The sequence below is a fragment of the Bubalus bubalis genome, chromosome 11 (genome assembly GCF_019923935.1).
Source record: "Bubalus bubalis isolate 160015118507 breed Murrah chromosome 11, NDDB_SH_1, whole genome shotgun sequence".
Taxonomy (NCBI): domain Eukaryota; kingdom Metazoa; phylum Chordata; class Mammalia; order Artiodactyla; family Bovidae; genus Bubalus; species Bubalus bubalis.
Window position 1 is genome coordinate 31,447,500 of NC_059167.1, and position 25,663 is coordinate 31,473,162.

General features: G+C 40.2%; 1 protein-coding gene across 2 annotated transcripts in view; it reads left to right on the forward strand.

Moving 5' to 3' along the window:
• RTN1 (reticulon 1) overlaps positions 1-25,663 on the forward strand; it is a 241,266-nt gene that overhangs the window by 189,632 nt on the left and 25,971 nt on the right. Inside the window, exon 1 of one of the 2 annotated variants that reach the window (XM_044924905.1) lies at positions 20,468-20,666. The exons of the other annotated variant lie outside the window; for it this stretch is intronic. Within the exon in view, the coding sequence (XP_044780840.1) occupies positions 20,606-20,666 (61 nt within the window). The 5' untranslated portion in view covers positions 20,468-20,605. Of the gene's footprint in view, positions 1-20,467; positions 20,667-25,663 lie in introns of those variants that run through there. 2 annotated transcript variants of the gene reach the window in all.

The window sequence follows — 25,663 nt, forward strand, 5'->3', positions numbered from 1 at the left end:
TCATTCATTCAAGAAATTATCTGTTAAATAATTATCACTATCTAATATAATTTATTTGAGAAGTGTTACACACACCATGATATTAATTTGGAAAATAATTTGTCACATAGTGTGTCCTCTTTGTGGATTATATGAAACTCAAAGCATCATAGCAGGAAGAAAATAATTCTTGGAGTACAGCAATGTTTTAAAGTAACATCCTTTAAGGTCCTGTACTTGCTTTGTTCAACCCAAGGCAACTTGTTAGCACTTTGCTTTCCTCTAAGGAATGACTTTGTGTTGAGGTGTTCTGAAAGTGAAAGTGTTAGTTGCTCAGTCATGTCCAACTCTTTGCAACCCCATGGCTCAGGTGTTCTAATTTCACCCTCTTCCGAATTCCCCCTATCTGCTGGCTGTTGACCACCATAAGCGCTGGCCTATTTACGTATGTGTGGCGAGAAGTGGTATCCTTCTTCTGCTGATGAAGCTGAGCTCAGGAAAGTCTGAAGTAGTCAGACTAGTAAATGGAGAGACAGAACTCTTTCCACTGCCATTGCTGCATCTGGACCAGACTAGATTCATATCCTGAAGCCCAGAGAGAAAATGAGCCTGACTTTAGAGACTGTGAAAGTCACTTAGTCATGTCCGACTCTTTGTGACCCCACGGACTATACAGTCCATGGAATTCTCCAGGCAGTGTTCTGGAGTGGGTAGCCTTTCCCTTCTTGAGGGGATCTTCCCAACCCAAGGATCAAACCCAGGTCTCCTGCATTGCAGGTGGACTCTTTACCAGCTGAGCCACGCAGGAAGCCCAAAATTAGAGACTGCCAAAATTCATGCCTCCAGCTAATCCCCGCAGCCTCAGGCTGTCTGGTGTCTGCTTCAGGAAGGAGAAAGGCAGGAGCTAGATGTCAATATCTGAGCTTTCTTAGTTTCATTCTGTGGGCAGAAAAAAACTTTAAACACATATTATCCTCCCCTTTCACTGAATTCTGAGCCCAAGTCCAGCTCCAGACATACTGGGGAAGCTCAAAACTGCCCCTTACCCTGAGATTGGCCTTTTCAGCTTCAGAAACTCGAGACCCTTTGTTTTGCCCGGCCCCTGGCCTCTCCGGTGCAGACAGTATGTGGCTGTTAGGAAATGTCAGTGTGTGGTACAGTGTCCTGAATCACAGCTGGCATTCTGAAGCCAGGCAGACCTGGGTCTGTACCTGACTGCTGCGTATGGCTTCTGGGATGGAGTCAAGTTCCCTAATCCGAGTCATACTTCCCTTCTGGTGGAATGGATGTATTAGCAGCCCTTCTTCATAAATCTGTGGTGAGGATTAAATGAGAGAATCCGTGTAAAACACTTAGCCCAGTGTCTATCACCTGTATATGTTAATAAATGTGTGCTCTGATATGGTTTTTATTCTTTTAAGTGTGGAGTGTTTTTCTCTACTCTTTGATTCATATCTGAGTCACATATAATCTTCATTCCATGTTATCTGACAATTGCAAACAAAGGAATAAGGAGGATTTTTTTCATAAATTCCTGGTGGTTTATCTTAAACTAATGGAATTTTAAAATGGGAAGTTAAAAATCCTTCTCCACAAATCTGGTAATACTATATGAAGAAGGATGTTTAAATAGGGAAGACTTTGACATTTTCTCCTTTCCTTCTCACAAGTTTGATTCTATGACATGTATCTTTGCAAGACAAACATTTCTTTAAAAACTTGAATAACAACCTTCTCTCCTCCCCATGTACTCTTCTGTCAACTCCCAAACAGCCATTGTACACTTCTGTAGAGTCCACCACCTTGAAGACGGTAGGATGGAGTGGTGTGTGCTCATTGTCATCGTAATGAAGGCACTGCTATTCAGTCTGTGTTTTGGTCTGGGTTAGAAGTCCTCAAGGAATGGTGTGCAAGTATAACCTGCCCAGTTTTTCTTTATTTTCATGGCAATTGCTTAAGAAGATTTGATTAATAATCACATTAATAGGAACATTCTAAGGAAACCACTACTTGATTATACAGCAAAACATGTTCTGAAATCTCTTAAAATACACATACAAAATGTGCTAGACATTTATGATAATAGGATGTTGTTTACCTTTTTTTGCATATGATAGCTTAGTATATAAACACTTGTTTAGCATATTGTTGCTGTTTAGTCGCTAGATTGTATCTGACTCTTTTGTGACCCCATGGACTGTAGGCTCTTCTGACCACAGGATTTTCGAGGCTAGAATACTGGAGTGGGTTGCCATTTCCTCCTCCAGGGGATCTTCCTGACCCAGGGATCAAATCCACATCTCCTTCATTGGCAGGTGAGCCACCTAGGAAGCATATCCTAGCACATATCTTTTTTATCTTCTAGCAAATGAACGGGCTGAAAGATGGCTGTACGCCTGCTCTCATGGAGGTATTGAAACATATTGCTGAAGGAGATTGGGCCAAACATGCCAGAGTTCTTTCACTTCAAGTTTAACATTAGATATCAGTTTTCCTGAATTATCTTTAAGTAACTGTCTCTAACCATTAAGACTTTTAAAAACCATCCATACCTTGAACACTAGAGTAAAAGAAAAATAAGAATATAATTTGAGCACAGCTCTATCATTATTTTATACCCAAAGAGTAAGTCTGTGCTAAGAACACTGAAGTTGAATCAAGAAGTGGCTCTAGCTCTGTTGCTGAGACCAGGAGTCCTGTGAGCAGACACATCTGTCTAGATCTCCAGTTAACCAACTGCAAAAGCATTCCTACAGGGTCAATGGACAACAACTGAGTGGTTCTAAGTGTCTTTTAATACTCACCTCGCATGAGTTTTTAGTCTGGGACTTGCTATCACCATTATTTTGAAGGAATGAATGTCTTTCTGGTCTCTGGGACTTCTAGAGTCACTGTAACACAGACAATATCTCACACATTAAAAAAAAAGAGAGAGGTTACTCTCTCCATTTGTCTCACCCGCTCTTTCCCTCGCCTGTGCCCACAGTCTGTTCTCTATGTCTGCATCTCCACCGCTGCCCTCTCACTACCATCATAACCAGGAATGTTCTAATTCATTCTCCGTATTGTGCATGATAAGTTGCTTCAGTATGTCCAATTCTTTTTGACCTTATGCGCTGCAGCCCGCCAGGCTCCTCTGTCTATGGGATTCTCCAGGCAAGAATCCTAGAGTAGGTTGCCATGTCCTCCTCCAGGGGATCTTCTCAACCCAGGGATCAAACCCTCATATCTACATCTCCTGCATTGCCGGGCAGGTTCTTTACCACTAGCACCACCTGGGAAGCCCATTCTCTCAACAATTATTCCTGTTGATTAATTCAATACAGGCTGGTGCTGAGGTTTAGTTTTGGCATGTGGAATTTGAATCTGTGCTGAGACATGGACTGGCAATCTTACATACACAGGGAAAGAAATGGCTGAGGTGAAAGATCTAACATAGCAACATCTTTGCTTTATTTTGTTTTTGTAAAGGAACATTCTGATTTTTCCAGGCAAATGCTGATGCCCAAATTTACTCTAAGGAAATTGTCAAGGCCTGGAAGGGAAATCTGGAGCATGCTAGATGAGGTTGTGACAGAGAAGAGTGCACGTACTGACCACTCTAAAATGTGGTTGGCCCGCTGTGGTAGATGCCAGTCATTTTAAACCCTCCTCTCTCATGCTCTCTCACTACTGTGGAACCTATAAAAACATACAGTGACATATAGCTATATGACACGCACATATAATTTTTCCAGAATGCCTTGCACATAGGGGAAAATATATAAGCTGTTTGAGAGCCTGGCTTTTTTTTTTTTTTTTTTGGTCAATATAGCTATTACTATCTTCCTACTATTTTATCTCCCCCTCTTAGGCTTAATAGCAAAATGCAGTTGATTTCACAAAGCAATTGAAGGGATGAATAGAAATACAAATTATTAAACACGTACCAGACATGGGGTGGGAGGTGGGGAGGGAGTTTCAAGGGTGGGGAACATGTGTATACCTATGGCTGATTCATGTTGATGTATGGCAGAAGGCAACATAATACTGTAAAGCAATTATCCTTTAAAAATAAAATTTAAAAAGAAGTTAAATAATTACTGTTAGCTAGGAGTGGAGAGCTGTTCATATTCTAGGAAGCATATTCTTCCAGTCTTAGTGTTTTTATTCCTTTGAGCTCCTATGGTTGTGTGCCTTAGAATTTTCTGTTTCTGTCCTAACATTTCTCCACAAGAGCTGGCTATTCTTGTCCTTTGTCTGCTTACTTTTTTCCTAATACAAGGCCTCCTCTGAAATTCCAAACCTAAATAGTGAGACTGGTTTTGTGAATTTGCTTCTTGCTGAGAAAAAAAATTCAGTGCTGCTTCAGCAGCTTCCTTCAACACACTTTCAGATTAGTATTTTTTTTTATTTTTTTCTAGGTATGTTAGGAGTGGTTTACAAAATTGCAACTGTTTGCACAAATTTACTCCTGTGCTGTAAATGTTTAATGAGATCATTATTTTAAATCCAACTGGACCTTGTTCACTATTTCATGTTCAGCAGAGGAATTTTTTTTTTTTTTTTTTTTTTTGTCAGTTGTGGGGAGACTTTGGGCTTCCTTGGTGGCTCAGTGGTAAAGAATCCACCTGCAGTGCAGGAGACACAGGAGAGCTGGGTTCGATCCCTGGGTCAGGAAGCTCCCCCAAAGAAGGAAATGGCAACCCACTCCAGTATTCTGGCTTGGAAAATCCCATGGACAGAGAGCCTAATGGGCTATAGTCCATAGGGTCGAAAAGAGTCAAACATGACTGAGCATGTACTGGGGACTTTATGTTGCTGCTGCTGCTGCTGCTGCTACTAAGTTGCTTCAGTCGTGTCCAAGTCTGTGCGACCCCATAGATGGCAGCCCACCAGGCTCCCCCGTCCCTGGGATTCTCCAGGCAAGAACACTGGAGTGGGTTCCCATTTCCTTCTCCAATGCATGAAAGTGAAAAGTGAAAGTGAAGTCGCTCAGTCGTGTCTGACTCTTTGCAACCCCATGGACTGCATGCAGCCTACCAGGCTCCTCTGCCCATGGGATTTTCCAGGCAAGAGTACTGGAGTGGGTTGCCATTGCCTTCTCCAGGACTTTATGTTAATAAGGCACTATTGCAGAATCATCAGTTCAGTTCAGTTGCTCAGTCGTGTCCGACTCTTTGCGACCCCATGAATCGCAGCACGCCAGGCCTCCCTGTCCATCACCAATTCCCGGAGTTCACTCAGACTCTTGTCCATCGAGTCAGTGATGCCATCCAGCCATCTCATCCTCTGTCATCCCCTTCTCCTCCTGCCCCCAATCCCTCCCAGCATCACAGTCTTTTCCAATGAGTCAACTCTTCGCATGAAGTGGCCAAAGTACTGGAGTTTCAGCTTCAGCATCAGTCCTTCCAAAGAACACCCAGGGCTGATCTCCTTCAGAATGGACTGGTTGGATCTCCTTGCAGTCCAAGGGACTCTCAAGAGTCTTCTGCAACACCACAGTTCAAAAGCATCAATTCTTTGGCTCTCAGTTTTCTTCACAGTCCAACTCCCACATCCATACATGACCACTGGAAAAACCATAGCCTTGACTAGCCGGACCTTTGTTGGCAAAGTAATGTCTCTGCTTTTGAATATGCTATCTAGGTTGGTCATAACTTTCCTTCCAAGGAGTAAGCGTCTTTTAATTTCATGGCTGCAGTCACCATCTGCAGTGATTAGTAGGTCCCTTTTATGATGATTTATTGAGAATGTTTCTTTTTACCTTGAATGTATAAGACAGATTTTTGTAATACCAAACCATTCATTTAGTTATTCTATTTGCTGTGGTTTTCTGTCAAAATGGTCAATAATGACCTTCAAAGAAAATATCTAAGTCATTAATGGTGAGAGGAATAAGCAGAAAATGGAAACATAATGTAGTGTTGCTCTTCACTGATACAAAGAATCTGTAAAATGAAGACGGGAACCAGGAAAAAGTACAACAGTGCTAACCCTGTCAGTGAGCGTATCCATAGGAATGCTTTTACCTGCAGTGACAGAAAATCCAACTAGCATCAGTGTGGACTGTAAGGACATTTACTGCTTACTTAATAAAAAGTTTAGAGGTAGGAGATTCCAGAGACACAAGTGGCTCAACAGACCTACAATGTCCGGGCACCGGGCTTGCTCCAGTTATCGTGGCCTTCTCCTCATGACTTCAGGATGACTTCAATAGTTCCAAGCTTCATGGCCTCACAGTAAGTGGGGGCAATCAGAGTGACAAAAGAGTTTACTCTGCTTTTCATCAAGGGAAAAAACCTTTCACAGAAGCTCTCCAATAGACTTTTCTTTATATCTCATTGGCTAAAACCGGACTACATTGCCACCCCTATGGGCAAGGCAATCTGGAAAGAGTATATGTGCATGTCATATAGCTATATGCCACTATATGTTTTTATAGGCTCTGTAGTAATAGGAGAACATGAGAGAGGAGGGTTTAAAATGACTATGGCATCTACCAGGGTGGGCCAACCACATTTTAGTGTGTTCAGTACATGCACTCTTCTCTGTCACAACCTCATCTAGCATGCTCCAAATTTCCCTTTCAGGCCTTGTCAGTTTCCTTAGAGTAAATTTGGCCATCAGTATTTGCCTGGAAAAATCAAAATGTTCCTTTACAAAAACAAAATAACACAAAGATGTTATTATAGTAGATATTTCACCTCAGCCATTTCTTTCACTGTATATGCAAGATTACCAGTTCATGTCCCAGCACAGATTCAAAGTCCACATGCCAAAACTAAACCTCAGCACCAGCCTGTATTGATTAATCAGCAGAATAAAAGGGAATGGGCTTCCCAGGTGGTGCTAGTGGTAAAGAACCCACCTGGCAGTGCTGGAGATATAGAAACTAGGGTTCAGTCCCTAAGTGGAGAGGATCCCCTGGAGGAGGACATGGCAGCCTACTCTAGGATTCTTGCCTGGAGAATCCCATAGACAGAGGAGCCTGACAGGCTACAGTCCATAAGGTTGCAAAGATTAGGACATGACTGAAGCAACTTATCATGCACAATAAAGAGAATAAATTAGGACACTCCTGGTTATGATGGTAGTGAGAAGAAGGACATTGTGGAAGACCCTAATATCTGTGATTGGCAGTTTTATTTTAAAAGTAATTAATGGAACTTGTGGCATAGATCTGTTTCTGCCCACTCACTTCCTCTAAGCACAATTAAAAACCCTGGAAATAATGCAAGGGACAACCAAAGGAGAATTCTAAAGGGTGGTAAGGAGGCAAACTAGTTTGGAACCCCAGGACTGGAAGGACAATACAGAGGCAGAACATCTTATATTCCACCCCCCCCCCCAACAGAAGACCACTCATACCTAGTGTTATCTGATCCTCAACTTGGCAATAAAAGGAAGCCCAGGTAGGTTCATTTCTCCCTCAGGTCCAGTGGGACTTTTTCTGAAAACACCAGGCTAGCCTGGCAAAGCTGGCAAAGTAAGGTCAATCAGGAGCCCTGCCAATAATAAGCATCTAGGGGAAACACTCTCCTTCCCTTCCAGGCCAGAAGCTCCCCATCTCTGCCAAGAGAAACTGAGGCAGGTGGGCAGAGTCGGCAGGAGGAGTCCAGCTGCAGCAAGTGGCCTAGTTCTGGAAGCCTCATTGCTGTGTGGGATTGAGATTTTTTCTCCCATGCCAGCAGATACCAGGGCAGCTGGGAGGCACCATTTGGGGGATCCCATCAGACCACTTCCCTACTGAGAGACACTGGTTGGCACAGTCTGGTGAAACCTCCTCTGCTGTCTCTGGCAGGACCAGCAGATACCAGTGGGAACCCCAGTGGCAGCAGAAAAACAAAATAGACCAAAACAGACTGCACAGGTTCTAAAAGTTAAACTGCCTTTAGAGCTATAGTTAACAAAACTTGATCAAGGCTCAAGACCCATATGCTAAACCTAAACAAGAGTACCTGCCTACTAAAAGACTTAAATAGGAAACAAAGTCTCCTGACATAAATACACCAAATGCCTAGGATACAATAGAATATCATCCATCATACCAAGAATGAAGATAATCACAGTTTCAGAAAAAACAAGTAACTGATGCCAATGCCAAGATAAATCATGCTGGAATTGTCTAGAAAGGATTTTAAAGGAAACATCAGAAAAATGCTTCAAAAATCAATTACAAATGCTCTTGAAACAAAACAAAAATAAAAAATCTTAGCAAAGAAATAGAATTCATAAAATAACCAAATAGAAGTGCTAGTACTAAAAAAATTATAGAAAATTTTCAAAAATTACTGGATAGCTTAATGCTAGAGTGGAGATGACCTAGAATAGAATCAGTGAATCTGAAGACAGAACAATTAGAGTTCACCTCATCTGAACAATAAAAAGAAAATATACTGGAATAAATCATATGAACAGAGCCTTAGGGACCAGTTGAGAAATAACAAAAGATCCATGGTTTGTATTATCAGAGTCCCAAAAAGAGAGGAAAAGGAGGGAGACTGAAAGAACATTTGAAAAACTCATGGCTGAAAACTAACCGTACTTGACAAAATACCAGCCTCAAGATTCAAGAAGCTGAGCAATCTTCCAAAAGGATAAACCCTCCAAACCTATGTCGACACATCATAATTAAACTTTTGAAAACTGAATACAAAATCCTGAAAACAATTAGAGCGAAATGACATATCAATATGGGAACAGCAATTCAAATGACAGCAAATTTCTCACCTAAAATTGTGGAAGTCGTAAGTGGTACAATATTTTATTTTAAACTGCTGCAAGATAATTGTCAACTATAAATTCTGTACCCAGTTAAACTATGCTTCAGAAATAAAGGGAAAATAAAGACATTCCACCCTGGAAAGGGAATGGCAACTGACTCTAATATTTTTGCCCAGAGAATTCCTTGGACAGAGGAGCCTGGAAGGCTATGTGGTCCATGGGGTTGCAAAGAGTCTGACACAACTGACCAACTAACACACACACACACACACACACACACATAAAGGCATTCCAGATAAAGAAGAAAGCCCTAAATCCTCTGTGCTCTGCAGATTCATCTCTCTTACCCTACCCCTTGCAACCACATTGTCTCCATGGTTTTGCTTTTTCCAGAATGTCATATGTGTGCATGTATGCTAAGTCATTTCAGTTGTGTCTGACTCTTTGCAACCCTATGGATTGTAGCCCACCTCCTCTGTTCATGGGGATTCTCCAGGCAAGAATATTGGAGTGGGTTGCCATGCCCTCCTCCAGGGGATCTTCCCGATCCAGGGATCAAACCCACATCTCTTATGTCTCCTACTTTGGCAGGCAGGTTCTTTACCATTAGCGCCACTTGGGAAGTCCAGAATGTCATATACTTGGACTCATATAGCATGTCGCCTTTTCATATCACCTTCTTTCCCTTAGAGGTGTGCATTCAAGTTTCTTCTTTGTCTTTTCGTGGCTTGATATCTTTTTACTACTGAATAATATTTTGTTTTCTGAATGTACCACAGTTTATATTTATCCATTCACCTGCTGAAGGTCATCTTGGTTACTTTCAAGTTTTGGCAACTTGCTACAAACATTTGTGTGCTGGTTTTTGTATGGAGACAAGTTTTAAATTCCTTTGGATAAATACCAAGAAGCACAATTGCTGTATCATATGATAAGAATGTGTTTCATTTTGTAAGAAACTGCCAAACTGTCTTAAAAGTAGCTGCAGCATTTTGTATTCCCACCAGCAGTGAACAGGAGTTCCATGGTTTCACATCCTTGCCAGCATTTGATATTGTCATTGTTCTGGATTTTGGCTATTCTATTAGGAATACAGTGATGGCATAAAATTTTAATATTCTATGTTGCTGCTGCTGCTGCTGCTAAGTCGCTTCAGTCGTGTCCGACTCTGTGCGACTCCATAGACGGCAGCCCACCAGACTCCTCTGTCCTTGGGATTCTCCAGGCAAGAACACTGGAGTGGGTTGCCATTTCCTTCTCCAATGTGTGAAAGTGAAAAGTGAAAGTGAATTCGCTCAGTTGTGTCCGACTCCTAGCAACCCCATGGACTGCAGCCTACCAGGCTCCTCCATCCATGGGATTTTCCAGGCAAGAGTACTGGAGTGGGGTGCCATTGCCTTCCCACTGGTAAACTGGATATTGGAGTTAAAGTTTTTAATGACTATTATGAATATATGAAACAAGATGGAAACTTTAGAGAAATGGAATTTATAAAAACAAAATCAAGTAAATTTCCTAGAACTGGAAATTAAAATTCTGAAATTAAAACTTAATTGGCTACATTTTATAGGTCTTTGGACGTAGAAGAAAACAATTAGTGAACTCAGAGAGCTCAATAAGAAATATTCAAAATGTATCACAACAAACTGTGGAAAATTCTTCAAGAGACGGGAATACCAGACCACTTGACCTGCCTCTTGAGAAACCTGTATGCAGGTCAAGAAGCAACAGTTCGAACTGGACATGGAACAACAGACTGGTTCTAAATCAGGAAAGCAGTACGTCAAGGCTCCATACTGTCACCCTGTTTATTTAACTTATATGCAGAGTATATCATGCGAAATGCCAGGCTGGATAAAGCACAAGCTGGAATCAAGATTGCCAGGAGAAATATCAATAACCTCAGATACGCAGATGATACCACCCTTATGGCAGAAAGCGAAGAAGAGCCTCTTGACGAAAATGAAAGAGGAGAGTGAAAAAGCTGACATAAAACTCAGCATTCAGAAAACTAAGATTATAGCATCTGGTCCCATCACTTCATGGCAAATAGATAGGGAAACAATGGAAAGAGTGAGAGACTTTATTTTGGGGGGCTCCAAAATCACTGCAGATGGTGACTGCAGCCATGAAATTTAAAAGATGCTTGCTCCTTGGTAGAAAAGCTGTGACCAGTCTAGACAACATATTAAAAAGCAGAGATGTTGCCGACAAAGGTCCATCCTCTGATTCCTCTGCCTTTTCTAAAACCAGCTTGAACATATGGAAGTTCACGGTTCACGTATTATTGAAGCCTGACTTGGAGAATTTTGAGCATTACTTTACTAGCGTGTGAGATGAGTGCAATTGTGCGGTAGTTTGAGCATTCTTTGGCATCGCCTTTCTTTGGGATTGGAATGAAAACTGACCTTTTCCAGTCCTATGGCCACTGCTGAGTTTTCCAAATTGGCTGGCATATTGAGTGCAGCACTTTCACAGCATCATCTTTCAGGATTTGAAAGAGCTCAACTGGAATTTCATCACCTCCACTAGCTTTGTTTGTAGTGATGCTTTCTAAGGCCCACTTGACTTCACATTCCAGGATGTCTGGCTCTAGGTCAGTGATCACACCATCGTGATTATCTGGGTCATGAAGATCTTTTTTGTACAGTTCTTCTGTGTATTCTTGCCACCTCTTCTTAATATCTTCTGCTTCCATTAGGTCCATACCATTTCTGTCCTTTATCGAGCCCATCTTTGCTGTAGTGTTTAGAGGGTATTTAATACTTTCAGTGAAGTATTAGAAAAGAAGAAAGACTGACAATAATCTAAGCTTTTGTTTTAAGGAGCTAATAAAGGAAGTCAAAGCTATGGTTTTTCCAGTAGTCACATACAGATGTGAGGGTTGAACCATAAAGAAGACTGAGTGCCGAAGAATTAATGCTTTCAAACTCTGGTCTGAAGAAGACTCTTGAGAGTCCCTTAGACAGCAAAGAGATCAAACCAGTCAATCCTAAAGGAAATCAACCCTGAATATTCATCAGAAGGACTGATGCTGAAGCTGAGGATCCAATCCTTTGGCCACCTGATGAGAAGAACCAGCTCATTGGAAAAGACCCTGTTGTTGGAAAAGATTGAAGGCAAAAGGAGAAGGAGATGACAGAGGATTAGATGGTTGGATGGCATTACTGACCCAGTGGACATGAGTTGAGCAAACTCCGGGAGATAGTAAAGGACCAGGATGCCTGGCATGCTGCAGTCCATGGTGTTGGTCGCAAAGTTGGACATAGTTTAGCGAACGAACAATAAATGAAGAGCAAATGAAAGTAAAGTAAGATAATGATTATAATACAAGAATAAAACAACATGTTCTCTATACACAACAAATATGTTCTCTATATACAACAGAGAAAAGGCAATAGAGTAAAATTTTATTCTTTAAAACTAATTCATTATATTGAAAAATCTCCAACAAAATGATCAAGAAAGAGAGAAAAGGCTTAAAATACCATAAATGAGAAAGGAAATATGACTATGACTCCTCTAGATTATTAAAAAATTAAAAAGTGATATTATGAGTAACATGCCAATAAATTTGACAATATGTTTTAAATGGATAAATTAATCTGGAAAAAACTGACCAAAATTGTTATAAGCAGAAATTAAAAAATCAGAATAATCCTACACTATTAAAGAAATCTGTAGTTAAAGATCATCTCACAAATAAAACTTCAGGCCCAAATGGGTTCCCTGGTGAATTCTTGCAAACATTCCGAAATGAAATAATACCATCTTATATAAACTCCTTTGGAAAATATTAGAGGGATTAACACTTTCCAACTCTTTCGTGTCGCCAGTTTAACCCTGATGCAAAAACTTAAGAAAATACTATAAGAAAATAAAGAAGAGGACAATATATCTCATGAATATAGATAATAAAATTCTACTCAAAATATTAACAAACTGAATCCAAATTAGAGCAACAATATATAAAAAGCAACAATATATATATGAAGTTTATTCTAGGAATGCAAGTTTGCTCTAACACTCAAAATTTAATCCATGTAATGTATATATTAATAAAATTAAGGGAAAGCCCATGTGATCATCTCACTAGGCTCAGTAAAAGCATTTGATAAAATTCGGTATCTATTCATGACAAAAATTCTCAGAAAATTGGTACCAGAGGGAATTTTCTTATTCTGATAATGGATAGCTAAAAAATTCACAGCTTGTATCATGTTTAATGGTGAAATTTTGAGCACATTTTCCCCCTTAATTAAAAAAAAAGACAGGATAGTCCCTGTTAACTAGAAGTCCTAGCCAATGCAGTAAGTTAAGGTAAAGAAATGAAATATAAAGATTGGAAAGGAAGAGATAAAGCCATCTTTATTCAGAAAAGATATTCTTATGTATGCATAAAATTCAAAAGAATCTACAAATAAAATTAATAAGTAAATCTAGCAAGGTCACTATTACAAAAATTAATTAATCTGGTATAGCTTTCCCCCTTTCTACTTAGAACATTTCTGTCAGTATGTTTTAGGATTTTTTTTTGAAAACATCCTTTGGCTATCTTTTTCATTCATCATGAGAGCTTTCATCTTTTTTTAGTTGGCATTATTTAGATATATTTAGAAGTATTTTAATGCTTTATTTTGTGCTTTCAATTTACTAGTTATTTTCTTTGCTTCTCATTTTTTCTTTGCCTAATTTCTGTTTGATTAATTACCTTGCTTGTACATTTTATTCTTGTAGAAGTTATGTATTCTAATTATTTTTAGTGGAGACCATTAAATATTTAGCATATAAATATGACATTTTCATAGTCTAAATATCTCTATCCTCCTGAACAATACTTAGGATCTTAGAATGCTCTTGCTCTTATCCCTGCTTTCTACCTATGTCCTATTTTGTCCACTGTTTTACTTTCATCTTTCATTTATAACCCTTTCATTTAGTTAACCATTACTGATCTTTATGCTCAGCATTCTTTCATGCATATCACTTTTACCTTTTAACTGAATTTAGATTCAATTTTATTCTTTCTGGAGTACCATTTTTGGTATATTTTTCTGCAGAGTCTGCCATTAGGAAATTCTCTCATTTCTTATTTTTTTTTAAAATGCCTGTATTAGTCTTTCTGTGTATATAATTCTAGATGATGGCTATTCTCCTTCACCACTTTGAGAATATTATTTCATTGTCTTCTAGCTTCTATTAATGAAAAGATTGCTGTTCATCTCATTTGTCTGTTATTTATATCTGCTTTTAAAATCTCTCCTTTGTTTTGATGCCCTGCAATTTCACTATGATGTGAGTCAAGGTATGGATTTCTTACTTGTCTTGCTTGGGGCTGGAATTTATGTCTTTTGTCAGTTCTGGATAACTGGATAACCATGAGGGTGTGGCCACTCATCTAGAGCCAGACATCCTGGACCGTGAAGACAAGTGGGCCTTAGGAAACACTACTACGAACAAAGCTAGTGGAAGTGATAGAATTACAGCTGAGCTATTTCAGATCCCAAAACATGATGCTGTTAAAGTGCTGCACTCAATATGCCAGCAAATTTGGAAAACTCAGTAAGTAGCCACAGGACTGGAAAAGGTCAGTTTTCATTCCAATCCCAAAGAAGGGCAATGCCAAAGAATGTTCTAACTACCACACAATTGTGGTCATTTCATATGCTAGCAAGATTATTGGAGAAGGCAATGTCAACCCACTCTAGTACTCTTGCCTGGAAAATCCCATGGACGGAGGAGCCTGGTAGGCTGCATGCAGTCCATGGGGTTGCAAAGAGTCAGACATGACTGAGCAACTTCACTTTCACGTTTCACTTTCGTGCATTGGAGAAGGAAATGGCAACCCACTCCAGTGTTCTTGCCTGGAGAATCCCAGGGACGGGGGAGTCTGGTGGGCTGCCGTCTATGGGGTCGCACAGAGTCGGACATGACTGAAGCAACTTAGCAGCAGCAGCAGCAGCAAGATTATACTAAAAATCCTTCAAGCTAGGCTTCAGCAATACGTGAACCAAGAACTTGCAGATGTACAAGCTAGATTTAGAAAAGGAAGAGGAACCATAGATCAAATTGCCAACATCCATTGGATCATAGAAAAAGCAAGAGAATTGCAGAAAAACATCTGTTTCGATGACTATGCTAAAGCCTTTGACTGTGTGAATCACAACAAACTGTGGACAAAAGAGATGGGAATAACAGATCACTTTACCTGCCTCCTGAGAAACCTGTATGCAGGTCAAGAAGCAATAGAACTGGTCATGGAACAATGGACTGGTTCAAAATTGGGAAAGGATTATGACAAGGCTATATATTGTCACCCTGCTTATTAAACTTCTGTGCAGAGTACATCTTGTGAAATGCCAGGCTGGTTGAATCACAAGCTGAAATCAAGATTGCTGAAAGAAATATCAACAACCTCAGATGTGCAGATGATATCACCCTAATGGCAGAGGTGAAAAGGAACTTAGCCTCTTAAAGAGAGTGAAAGAAGAGAGTGAGAAGTCTGGCTTGAAAATCAACATTCAGAAAACTAAAATCATGGCAGCTGGTCCCATCACTTCATGGCAAATAGAACAGGAAAAAGTGGAAACAGTGACAGACTTTATTTTCTTGGGCTCCAAAATCACTGCAGACAGTGCCTGCAGCCATTAAATTAAGACACTCCTTGGAAGGAAAGCTATGACAAACCTGAGCAGCATATTTAAAAGCAGAGACATCACGTTGCCAACAAAGGTCCATATAGTCAAAGGTATGATTTTTCCAATAGTCATGTATGGATGTGAGAATTGGACCATAAAAAAAGCTGAGTGCCGAACAATTGATGCTTTTGAATTGTGGTGTTGGAGAAGACTCTTGAGAGTCCCTTGGACTACAAGGAGATCAAACCAATCCTAAAGGAAACCAACCCTGAATACCCTAAATATTCATTGGAAGGACTGATGCTGACATTAAAGCTCCAGTACGTTGGCCACCTAATGAGAAGGGCTGACTCACTGGAAAAGACCTTGATGCTGGAAATGATTGAAGGCAAAAGGAGCAGGAGGCAACAGAGGATAAGCTGGTTAGATAGCATCACCGACTCAATGGACATGAATTTGAGCAAACTCCGGGAGATAGTAAAGGACAAGGAAGTCTGGTGTGCTGCAGTTTATGAGGTTGCAGAGTCAGACATGACTTAGTGACTGCACAGCAAGAGTCGATTCTGAAAACTTCTCAGCCAAATTTGGATAAATTATGCCACTTCCCATGTTACTCCCCTGCTTAAAATCCTGCTGGGTCTCCCTCATCTATTGACAGTATTACTACTCAGGGCTGTCACAGTCTGGCTCTACACATTTCTGAAATTAAGTTTCCACTTCTGTCTGCCAGGAAAGCCCATCACTCAAACTGCTGATACATTTCTTACTCATAACTTAGCTTAATTGTCACCTATTCTCTGAAGCCTTTCCTGAAACCTCTGCCCCCAAGAACTCTGTGTACCCCTGGTTTCCTGTTCACACAATCCACTGATTGCATTTATCTATTTATATGTAAATTTCCCTCCAATAAACTCAAGTCCCAGTGGGCAGTTCCCTTTGTATTTACAGAGACAGGCACTTAGTGTGGGCTCTATAAATAGTTGTAGATTGAATGAGTGAATGAATAAAGAAAATGAAAGTAAATACTGTCTACCTCATAGGGATCTTGTAACAACTAAATATCAGTTCATACCACAAGATAAAGCACCTGGAAAATAACAACTGCTAATCTCTTATTTGAATTGAAGACAGTTCATGCAGTATTTTGGTACAGTGGGTTATGTACCAAATTGGTTTTTCCTTTAAATTTCCTTATTCCATATGGCATAGAACATAGTTCTTAGTGTTCTTCGATTATAATGAAGTATTTTTTTTGGTTTTGTGCCTTTTCTTTCAATTGCTGCACTTCTGAGCCTAAAAAAACCAGGGAGTGCTATGAGAATGCTTGATATAGTTTACTAGCTGTTACATTCTGTTCTGAAAATTGAGTTCATCTGTGAATACTCTTCTCCCATACATGTTAATGGCTTTCTCCTTTCTTCCCTTAGGTGTCTACTCTAATTTTACCACAAGTTAGGCCTTCACAGACTCTCATTATAAAATAGCAAATGTCCACCCACATCCTTTTCTATCCTCTTTTACCTGCTTTATTTTCCCCAGTACACTCCTCCACAAGTGAAATATATACAGTATTTACCTCTTTTATTATCTTCTGCTCCTCCCATACACACTGGCATATAACTTCTTAAGGGCAGGAACTTTGCTTTATGCTTAGAGCAGTATCTGGAATATAGTAGGTGCTTGGTACGTGTTCCTTAAATAAGTGTATCAATGCAGGTGCCATTGAGTCTCATCAGTATAAATCCTGATGCTATAGTAGACAAACACTATATGGCTACTCTGGACGTGGTAGCCTTCAACATTCATCTAGATCTGGGATGAGGTTACAAAACTTGGCTCCTTTGCTTTTCCCTATAATAGACTAATGCACGATTTCATCCTGAAAACTAAAGAAATCACTTCCCTTCCTGGCAGTACCTAAACCGAGTTCTAAGCTGGCTGCATACAAAGCCCGTCTGTTCTCTCCTGGTTTAAAGACAGAGGCAGTTCCTGCCCGTTTTCACCAAGCTTTATTTTGCTTTCTGTTTTCTTTCACTGCTAAAGGACAATTTACATATCTTTTCTACCCATTCTATCGTTTTGACCTTGCCAAGAGCTTTCAATTAATACTTTGTGTGCACTTGTGCAAAGAAAGCACCCATTTGCAATGTCTATGGGAAACAAATTCTTATTACTTCATAGAAACAAACGTCTAAATCTGTAATTCATGTGTATATTATGAGAGAGGTTCAGATGATAAATGACTTGTTGAAAGCCACAGAACTAAAGTTTGTGACACAAGTGGATATAACACCCACATCGCCTGTCAAGTTTGTACTCTTCTGCCTGATTTTCCTTTAATAAGATCATTTGTGCTTCTCCTAAGCAGCTGGGCATTAATAGAAAACCCTCAATTCTTACTAGTGCGCATCTCTGTCTGTGACATCAGACATCTTACCTCCTCAGTCTTCAGCTGTCAAACTGTTGTATTGATTTTTCGGGTGCCATCAAGCTCCTCTTTCCAGGTTTAGCATGACTGAAAAGAATGTGGTCTTTCAGCTAAGCTGACGTTCCAAGGTCAGCTTTGTGGCCAGTGAAAATTCATGGCCTAAGGATTCTGACACAACTACCCGACACCTGAGGGAGAGCTTGCCTCTGCCTACTCGTCCTTGCTAGGGACATGCTGCTGCTCAGTACTGACTGTCAGAGCCACACACTGGCTCCAGTAATGTGACTGTGAACACTCACCGTTCAAGATACCTGGGGCACCTTCTGTGTTAAGGCTAATGCCTGGGGCTATCATTGGACAGGCAGTGCCTCCTAGTGGCCAAGGCTCCAAAGGTTTCCAGCTGAAAAGTGGCCAGGACAGCAATAACCCACCTGGCAACCCTTTCTCTCTCCTTCTGAGTCTTGTCTCTACCTTTTTGCAGTGTGTCCAGCTCCACATCATGCAGTGAGAATTCATCATCAGGTCCCAATCTTTTCAGTATTTTGCTGACTGAATTCCCAATCATGACCATGATGATGAAAAAATTGTGGGAGGACAGTAGGAAGTATAAATATAACAAAGTCACTAACACCTCCAGAGCAAGTCAGTTTGAAAAGTGCTTTGTAATCATGTGGTCACTGTTCCTCCTTCTCATCAGCCAAATGGGAGCTCTGACAACCCCACTCTTCTAGGAGACTTATGATGCCCAGAAGTGCCGAATCATCCTGCTGAAGTCATTCTTCTTAAACTTCCTTAAGAATAATTCCAGATGTGTTACAGAGATATGCAGAGGCTTAGCTGGTTTCTCTGGAAGCTTTTATTCTAAAAGGAACATGCATGATTCTAAGGATCATATTTTAAAGTGTATATGCTTCATAAAATGAAAGGTAAATCATTTCCAGAAGCGTAACCTTGAGATTAGGTCCTTAGGCTCTTGCTGGCACAGCATGTACAAATGCATATTTGGGTCTGGGAAGGAATGCATCTGGGAGCTGCAGAGGAATTATGGAGGCTCCACTTCTCCATGAGGGAGAGAAATTCTATACAATGGATAAGGCCATGCTACAACAAATGGAAGTGGGAGCTCTTCCTTCTATAAACCCCTTTGGTCCCCAAGGAATCTTTGTCTTCATGCTACGTCTTGTCTCCTCAAGGGTCCCTTCTACCAGGACTTTCCCCAGAAAATGCCTAAATTCCAGTCATTTCTCTGTGCTATTTCTACCTTTTCCTCATCAAAACATACCTATCCCCTGTCCATTCTCTCAACTGCCTTGGAAAGTAATCTGATAAAGCATTCATGCTAAAATTTGAAAAGTGGGTCACCACCCACTGCTGACAAAAGTCTGTATGGTCAAAGCTATGGTTTTTCCAGTAGTCATGTACAGATGTGAGAGTTGGACCATGAAGAAGGCTGAGCAAAAAAAAAAATTGATGCTTTTGAACTGTGGTGTTGGAGAAGACTCTTGAGAGTCTCTTGGACAGCAAGGAGATCAAAGCAGTCAATCCTGAAGGAAATCAATCCTGAATATTCATTGGAAGGACTGGTGCTGAAGCTGAAGCTCCAATACTTTGGCCACCTGATGCGAAGAGCTGACTCATTGGAAAAGACCCTGATGCTGGGAAAGATTGAAGGCAGGAGGAGAAGGGGGTAACAGAAGATGAGATGGTTGAATGGCATCACTGATTCATTGGACACAAGTTTGAGCAAACACTGGGAGATAGTGAAGGACAGGGAAGCCTGGTGTGCATCAGTCCATGGGGTCACAAACAGTCAGACACAACTGAGTAACTGAACAACAACACATTGTTCTGCTCCTCCAATTGACATGCACATTGTAAGTGGGGACACCTGAAACTCTTGAATCACTGGGCTTGGAAATCAACTTTATCTCCCGAATTATGCATACCACTCACATCCATCATCCCCTAACACTCAACCCCAAATATGACGTTGTTGAGGAAGCAGGCCCTTTGCTTCCTGATCTCTGTTTGGAAGTCCCCACGACTGACCACTCTCGGTGTGTCACTATAGTGACTAATTACTCCATGTGCCAGAGTCCAGAGGCTTTGATCCCAACCTACTGGCACCACATTCAGACATTGTCGAATATTCATTCAACCCACAAACAGAGCTGAGAAGAGACACTAAACCTCCAGGGTTTCTTTGCAATGATTGCGGCTTGCCAGGAAAGGTTTTGGATAGCCATGGGCTGTTCCAAAAGAGGGAAAGACTGTTAATTGTCTGGAAGATGTCAAGCAATTAAAGTGTGGCCAGAATGTAAAGAATTGGAGGCTGGGTGGGGGGAGGTGAATGAGCGTTGCGGACATTTAGGGGATATAATGCTGAAAGCCTGAGGTTTGTACTGCCATCGTCAAGTTCTTGGGTTTCTAAGACATTTCTAGAAAATGCACCATGCCAGTAAGACCCAGAAACAGCCCGCGTGTTCTGCTCTCATTCCTACCCTTGGCCCTTTCTCCTCCTTCTCTCAAACTTCCCACCCCTGGTCAGCTTTTGCACCTCCCGGGTGAGACTGGCTTTAAACATCTCCAGGGCAGCGAGCCTCTGCTCTGGAGTCTAGTGGCATCCGCATCACCGGGCGCGCAGGCTGATCCGCACCGCACCGCGCTGATTCGCTGCCGCGGAGACTGCGGCGCCCGCGCCGCGCCCGCCCCTCGTGGTGCACGCCGGCTGGTGCAGCCTCAGTCTGTCTGCAGCCGCGGCCACCGGGAGCAGCGCTGCAGCCGGGGCACCGACGCCTGAGTGCCCGCTCAGCGCCCCCGAGGACAGCAACGGCGAGCCCTCAAAGCGCGCACGATGCAGGCCACCGCCGATTCCACCAAGATGGATTGTGTTTGGAGCAACTGGAAAAGTCAGGGTATTCTCTTTATTTCAGTAGTGCATGCCTGCGGCGCACGGGAACCCGGGACCCGGAATCAGCCATTGTGCATCATTTCACCTGTGGGACCTATGCATGCTTTATACCCAAGAGCTTTCTGTTGCGGGGGGAGTAAACTTGTTATGTCAAAAATCAGAGTGGATGGTGTTTGGTTTTTTGTTTTTGTTTTTTACTTTTCCCATCTTAAAAAAAAAAAAAAATCCCCCACCCCCACCCCTTTGTTTTCTTGTTGTCAGGCTACTGTTTTAAATAATGCATTTTTGCCTCCTCCTGGAGCTCTTTTGGGTTCCGCTAAACGTTCAGTATTTATTTAATCTCTTCTTATTCCCGGAGTTAAAATGCTTCCTTATTGTTCCATGTATCCCAGTACATTTAATTTGTATCTGAAGATTGAAATCTAGTAGAACCGTTAACTGAGTGGGCTCTAGTGCATCCTTTTAAGAGGGACACACCCATTTTAGGGTTATTATTTGTGGTCACACAAAGGAAACTGGAAATGCAGAACAGCTCTCAAAATCCTGAAAATATGATGGCGTAGACACATATTAGGATGATTCACTTTGAAATATTTCGGGTTTTTTTGTCTGTCATTGGGGTAACTTGTAACTACTGTTCATTAATAATGGGTATATCTGGAACAAATGGAGGGAAATTAAAAAACAGTGCCAGTCGCCCTCTGATATAACAGATTTATTTTGAAACAGTCCATATTAGCACTGGGTGTGGCCACCCTCCAGCCTCGCTTGGATTGCTTTTCAGCCATTTTTATCCAGCCTCATACTTCACACATCTCCATCTCGCCTTTGTTGCATTAAGATTCTCTCCTTCACCTTGCTCAGTTTGAGATTACTAGGAGAAAGGGAGATTTTGCAAGAATGAATTATGTGTTGTAAACTTGGATGTTTGTAATATGAAGTGTCTTTTAATGTTTAACAAATGGTTCTGAAGAAGGTGCGTTTGACTTAACCTGCAGGGTTGCAGCGTCCCTCAGGGGACCAAGAATACTCTGGAGCAGAAGCTGATTAAAAAAAAAAAAAAAAAAGGGCACCTTTCTCTTGTAATATTGTATCACAAAAAGAATGGGATGCCCCATAGAGTTTTTCTGTGGTAAATTTTTTAAGCAAGGAAAAAGTAAACATGAACCTCAGAATTAAGAGCATATTTCCTCTGCCTCTTATTTGTTAGTTGGGTGGCAGAGACATAAAATGCAATCGTCTAGTTCAAATTATTTGGATCTATTGGAAATACAACTGTCAAAAGTGAATAAATGGACCTAATAAATTTAAAAGCCAGGAAACAAGAAATGTATGGCCATTCAGGGGCATCCTTTTAGAGAATGATGGTAACTACATGACCTGGCATATGTTTTATACAGAAGACAGCTGTGAAAATTCTTGGTAACATTTCATTCTTGCTACATGTTTTGACTCATCTAGTTTATTCCAAATACACACTCAATGGATATCTGTGGCTTGATAGAATACCAAGTTTAGTTGGATATAAAGTTGGTTTTTTAAGATTATTCTTACAGATTTCCTCTATTCTTACCAAAAGTAGGTAGCAGAAGTGTCAAATTTTATAATATGTGTAAGATCTGAGATACTGTTTCATCATAATCCTATGTGTTTTGCCTCTGTTGACATTTTCACTGGGGGGTTAAAAATATGAACATTTATAATCAGAAAACAACACAAAATGCTGTAATTTGTCCATTAAAGACTGTCATTTTCATTTGCAGTGTACAGCTGTTTATGAAGATTAATGCAGGATCATTGAGGGTCTTTTATACTCTGTGACCTTTGGTAATCTTCAGTACCATTGATTTCCTTTTGTCAGATAGAACAAAGCCATTATCCTGAAAATTGACTGATAACTGGGTGGGTGGGTTTATAGGCATAAAAGAGAAATTATAAGTAAATTATTCCTGTTTCTCCCCACTAGGAGAACTTTCATCTAAATTAAAATCTACAATAAGATTCTTGTTTAGTATTTTAAGTGTATCTTCATTTTAGTTCTCTAATTATATATAAAAAAAGCTCTTCTTAACACTGGCTGCATATTAGTATCACCTGGGAAGCTTTAAAAAAACACAAAGGCTGCCTGTGCCCCACCCCTAGAGGTTCTGATTCCATTGAGCCAAGCATCAGTATTTTTCAAAAGCTCTCACATGAGTTTAACACATAATCGGGGTTGAAACCACTCATGTGTAATAATTCTTAGCCCAATCCATAGACCAGCACGTCTAGTATACAAATGATGAAATGGGTTTGATACAAGAGCAGCTGTGAATGTAGTTAAAAGAAGTCAGTATAACATTGGGGATAATGTCCTCCAGAAATAGTGAGAAGTGAAGGTTTTGCTTGGAAAAGGGAATAAAGGGAGCCCCCAGGCTGCTTCCATATTATTAAACAATTCCACAGAGAAATTGTAGTTCATTAGGTATGTCAGGAAGACTCTACTGAAACTAATACGATGTGTCCTAAAAACTATAGTATACATGCAAAAGGAAGCTTATATTTATTTTATTAATATATATGATTTTAGCTGTAGACAAGAATGTTTAAAGAGAGACTAAATTCCACATTATACTACATTACACAGATTCTGCTTCCATTAAAAAAAATGATACTCATACCCAATTTATTGATAAACCAAAGCCCAATCTTCTCAGTGAAGATGACATAAGACAATAACCTAATAATATGTGGCAATAAACCTGGGATTCTTCAGATTACTAGTTATTACTGTTAAATATTAACATTTATTGGGCACTTTTACTATTTTACTCGTATCATTGCAGTTAATCTTCATGAATCCTATGATGTGTGAGTTTTATTATTATCCCATTTTAGAAGTGATGAACTGAGGCTTCTTGCCAGCGCACACAGCTGGTAATGCCAGAGGCCAAATTCAAGCCGAGGCTGTCTGACTCCAAAGCCCTTTGATTCTTCTACTCTACCATCTGCCTCCAAAGTAGATGGCTTCTTCCTCAATGGTTTTTCTAAAAATGTAAAGAATTATCTAGGGAGTAGGGGCATGCTAAAACCCCCTCCCATTTACATACTTTTCATTTTGCCAAACATCTTCTCATTTGAGCTTTTCAGTTTACTCTTGAACAACATGAGGCTCAAAGAGGTTATGTGACTTGCCCAAAGTTTTTCATTAAGTGACAAGTGGGGTAATGAAAAGGTGACTGTGACCGAAAATCCTGAACTCTTCCCATCTCACATACTGCCTCTTTCACTAATGCTGAGTTTCAGAAAGTGAACTCTCCTTTACCCCTTCCAAGATATTTTCACACAGCTTATCTCTTTAAAGACAAAGCACTGTTGAGCAGTTGAGTCGGTGATTTTGATCAATTTACACCATTGTTGTCATCATCATCATCATGAACTCATCGTTAAAAATTCTCCATCATTATTATCCATGTGTTGGTCATTGTCCTAAACTTTTGTTACAGATCTTAATCTCATATCTTTCTGAGATTATTATTTTACTCTCACTTCCCTGGTGGCTCAGACGGTAAAGAATCTGCCTGCAGTGCAGGAAACCCGGGTTCGATCCCTGGGTTGGGAAGATCCCCTGGAGAAAGGAATGGCTACCCACTCCAGTATTCTTGCCTGGAGAATTCCATGCACAAAAGAGCCTGGCAGGCTACAGTCCATGGGTCACAAAGAGTCGGATACAACTGAGCAACTAACACAACAACATTTTATAGAGGAGGAAATGGGGTTTTAAGGTTGAGATGGCTAGTAATTTGTGCTAGGACTTAATGAGTCCCAAATGCAGAGCAGTCTGCTCTTTTGACCACTCTACTATACTACCTGAATCCAAATGGCACTGTGGCAGGGGAACAAAGTTTGACCAAACCACTCATTCATATCATTTCACTTGTACTCTAAAGATTGCTTTTTTTTGTTTCCCAAGTATCACTGCTTTTGACAGTTTCATGGGCAGGACACTTGGATGTGGGAAGTTGAGACTAATAGCTCCCACTTACTGTATGTGGCAGCATTTTGTACTTACAGATTCCCCTAAAATACTGTAAAAGAGTGAAGGGTGACACACCTTCCAGAGAATATAATCTCACATATTTCTCATTTTGTTAGAAAATAAAGTATTTTGAAAACTATGCTGACCTATAGTTCTCTGTGAAAACAGTGTTGAGGGTAGTCTGTTCTCAAAGGTGCTAGTTCAGAATGACCACGCCTCCCCAAATACAGAGGAAATGTCTGTTTTAGCCATAGGAATTGAATTGTATGCTTGTATTTTGAAAATGGCATTTAATAAAGACAATTTTACATACAAACATAAAGATAGACCAGTCCCAATCATTCAGCATTTTATTTAGGTTCAGTATTATTAGAACACTTGTGCAAACTTTACAGCATAAATAATTTCATTTTCAAATTCTCTCTCTCAGATTCTAAAGAGATCTAGTGGGGAAACTTTCTTAGCTGATGATCTAGTGATTTGTTTTTAATGAAAGAAAACACATTATACAGATAATATACCAAACGTAGGTAGTTATTACCTCACTGAAAAATAAAATTCTCCTTTTTCACAATGTATTATCACTTTCAAGAGAGTTTTTTAAAGGAATATTTCAAAATTTGGGAGAAAATAGTGGCTTTTTTGGTTTTCTAAAAATAATACATGTGCATTATGAAAATTTCCATTTCAACAAAGAGAGTTTCAAATGAAAGCCACAAATCACCCAAAGCCCTTCCATCTAGGGTTGATTAATGTTAATATTTGTTGAATATCTTCCAATATCTATATACCATATAAAATGAATCTAGAGGACTAGGTAGAGAACAAAAGCAGTTTTTATTAAATAAGATTGTACATATCTTAAAAAGTATCTGAAATAATTTAATGTCAGGAAGAAACTGACATGAAAGAATTGCTCGACTTCAAATACATGTTTCTTTGTGTTATGAGCTATTCCTTACTAAAATTAAGAAAAAAACTAT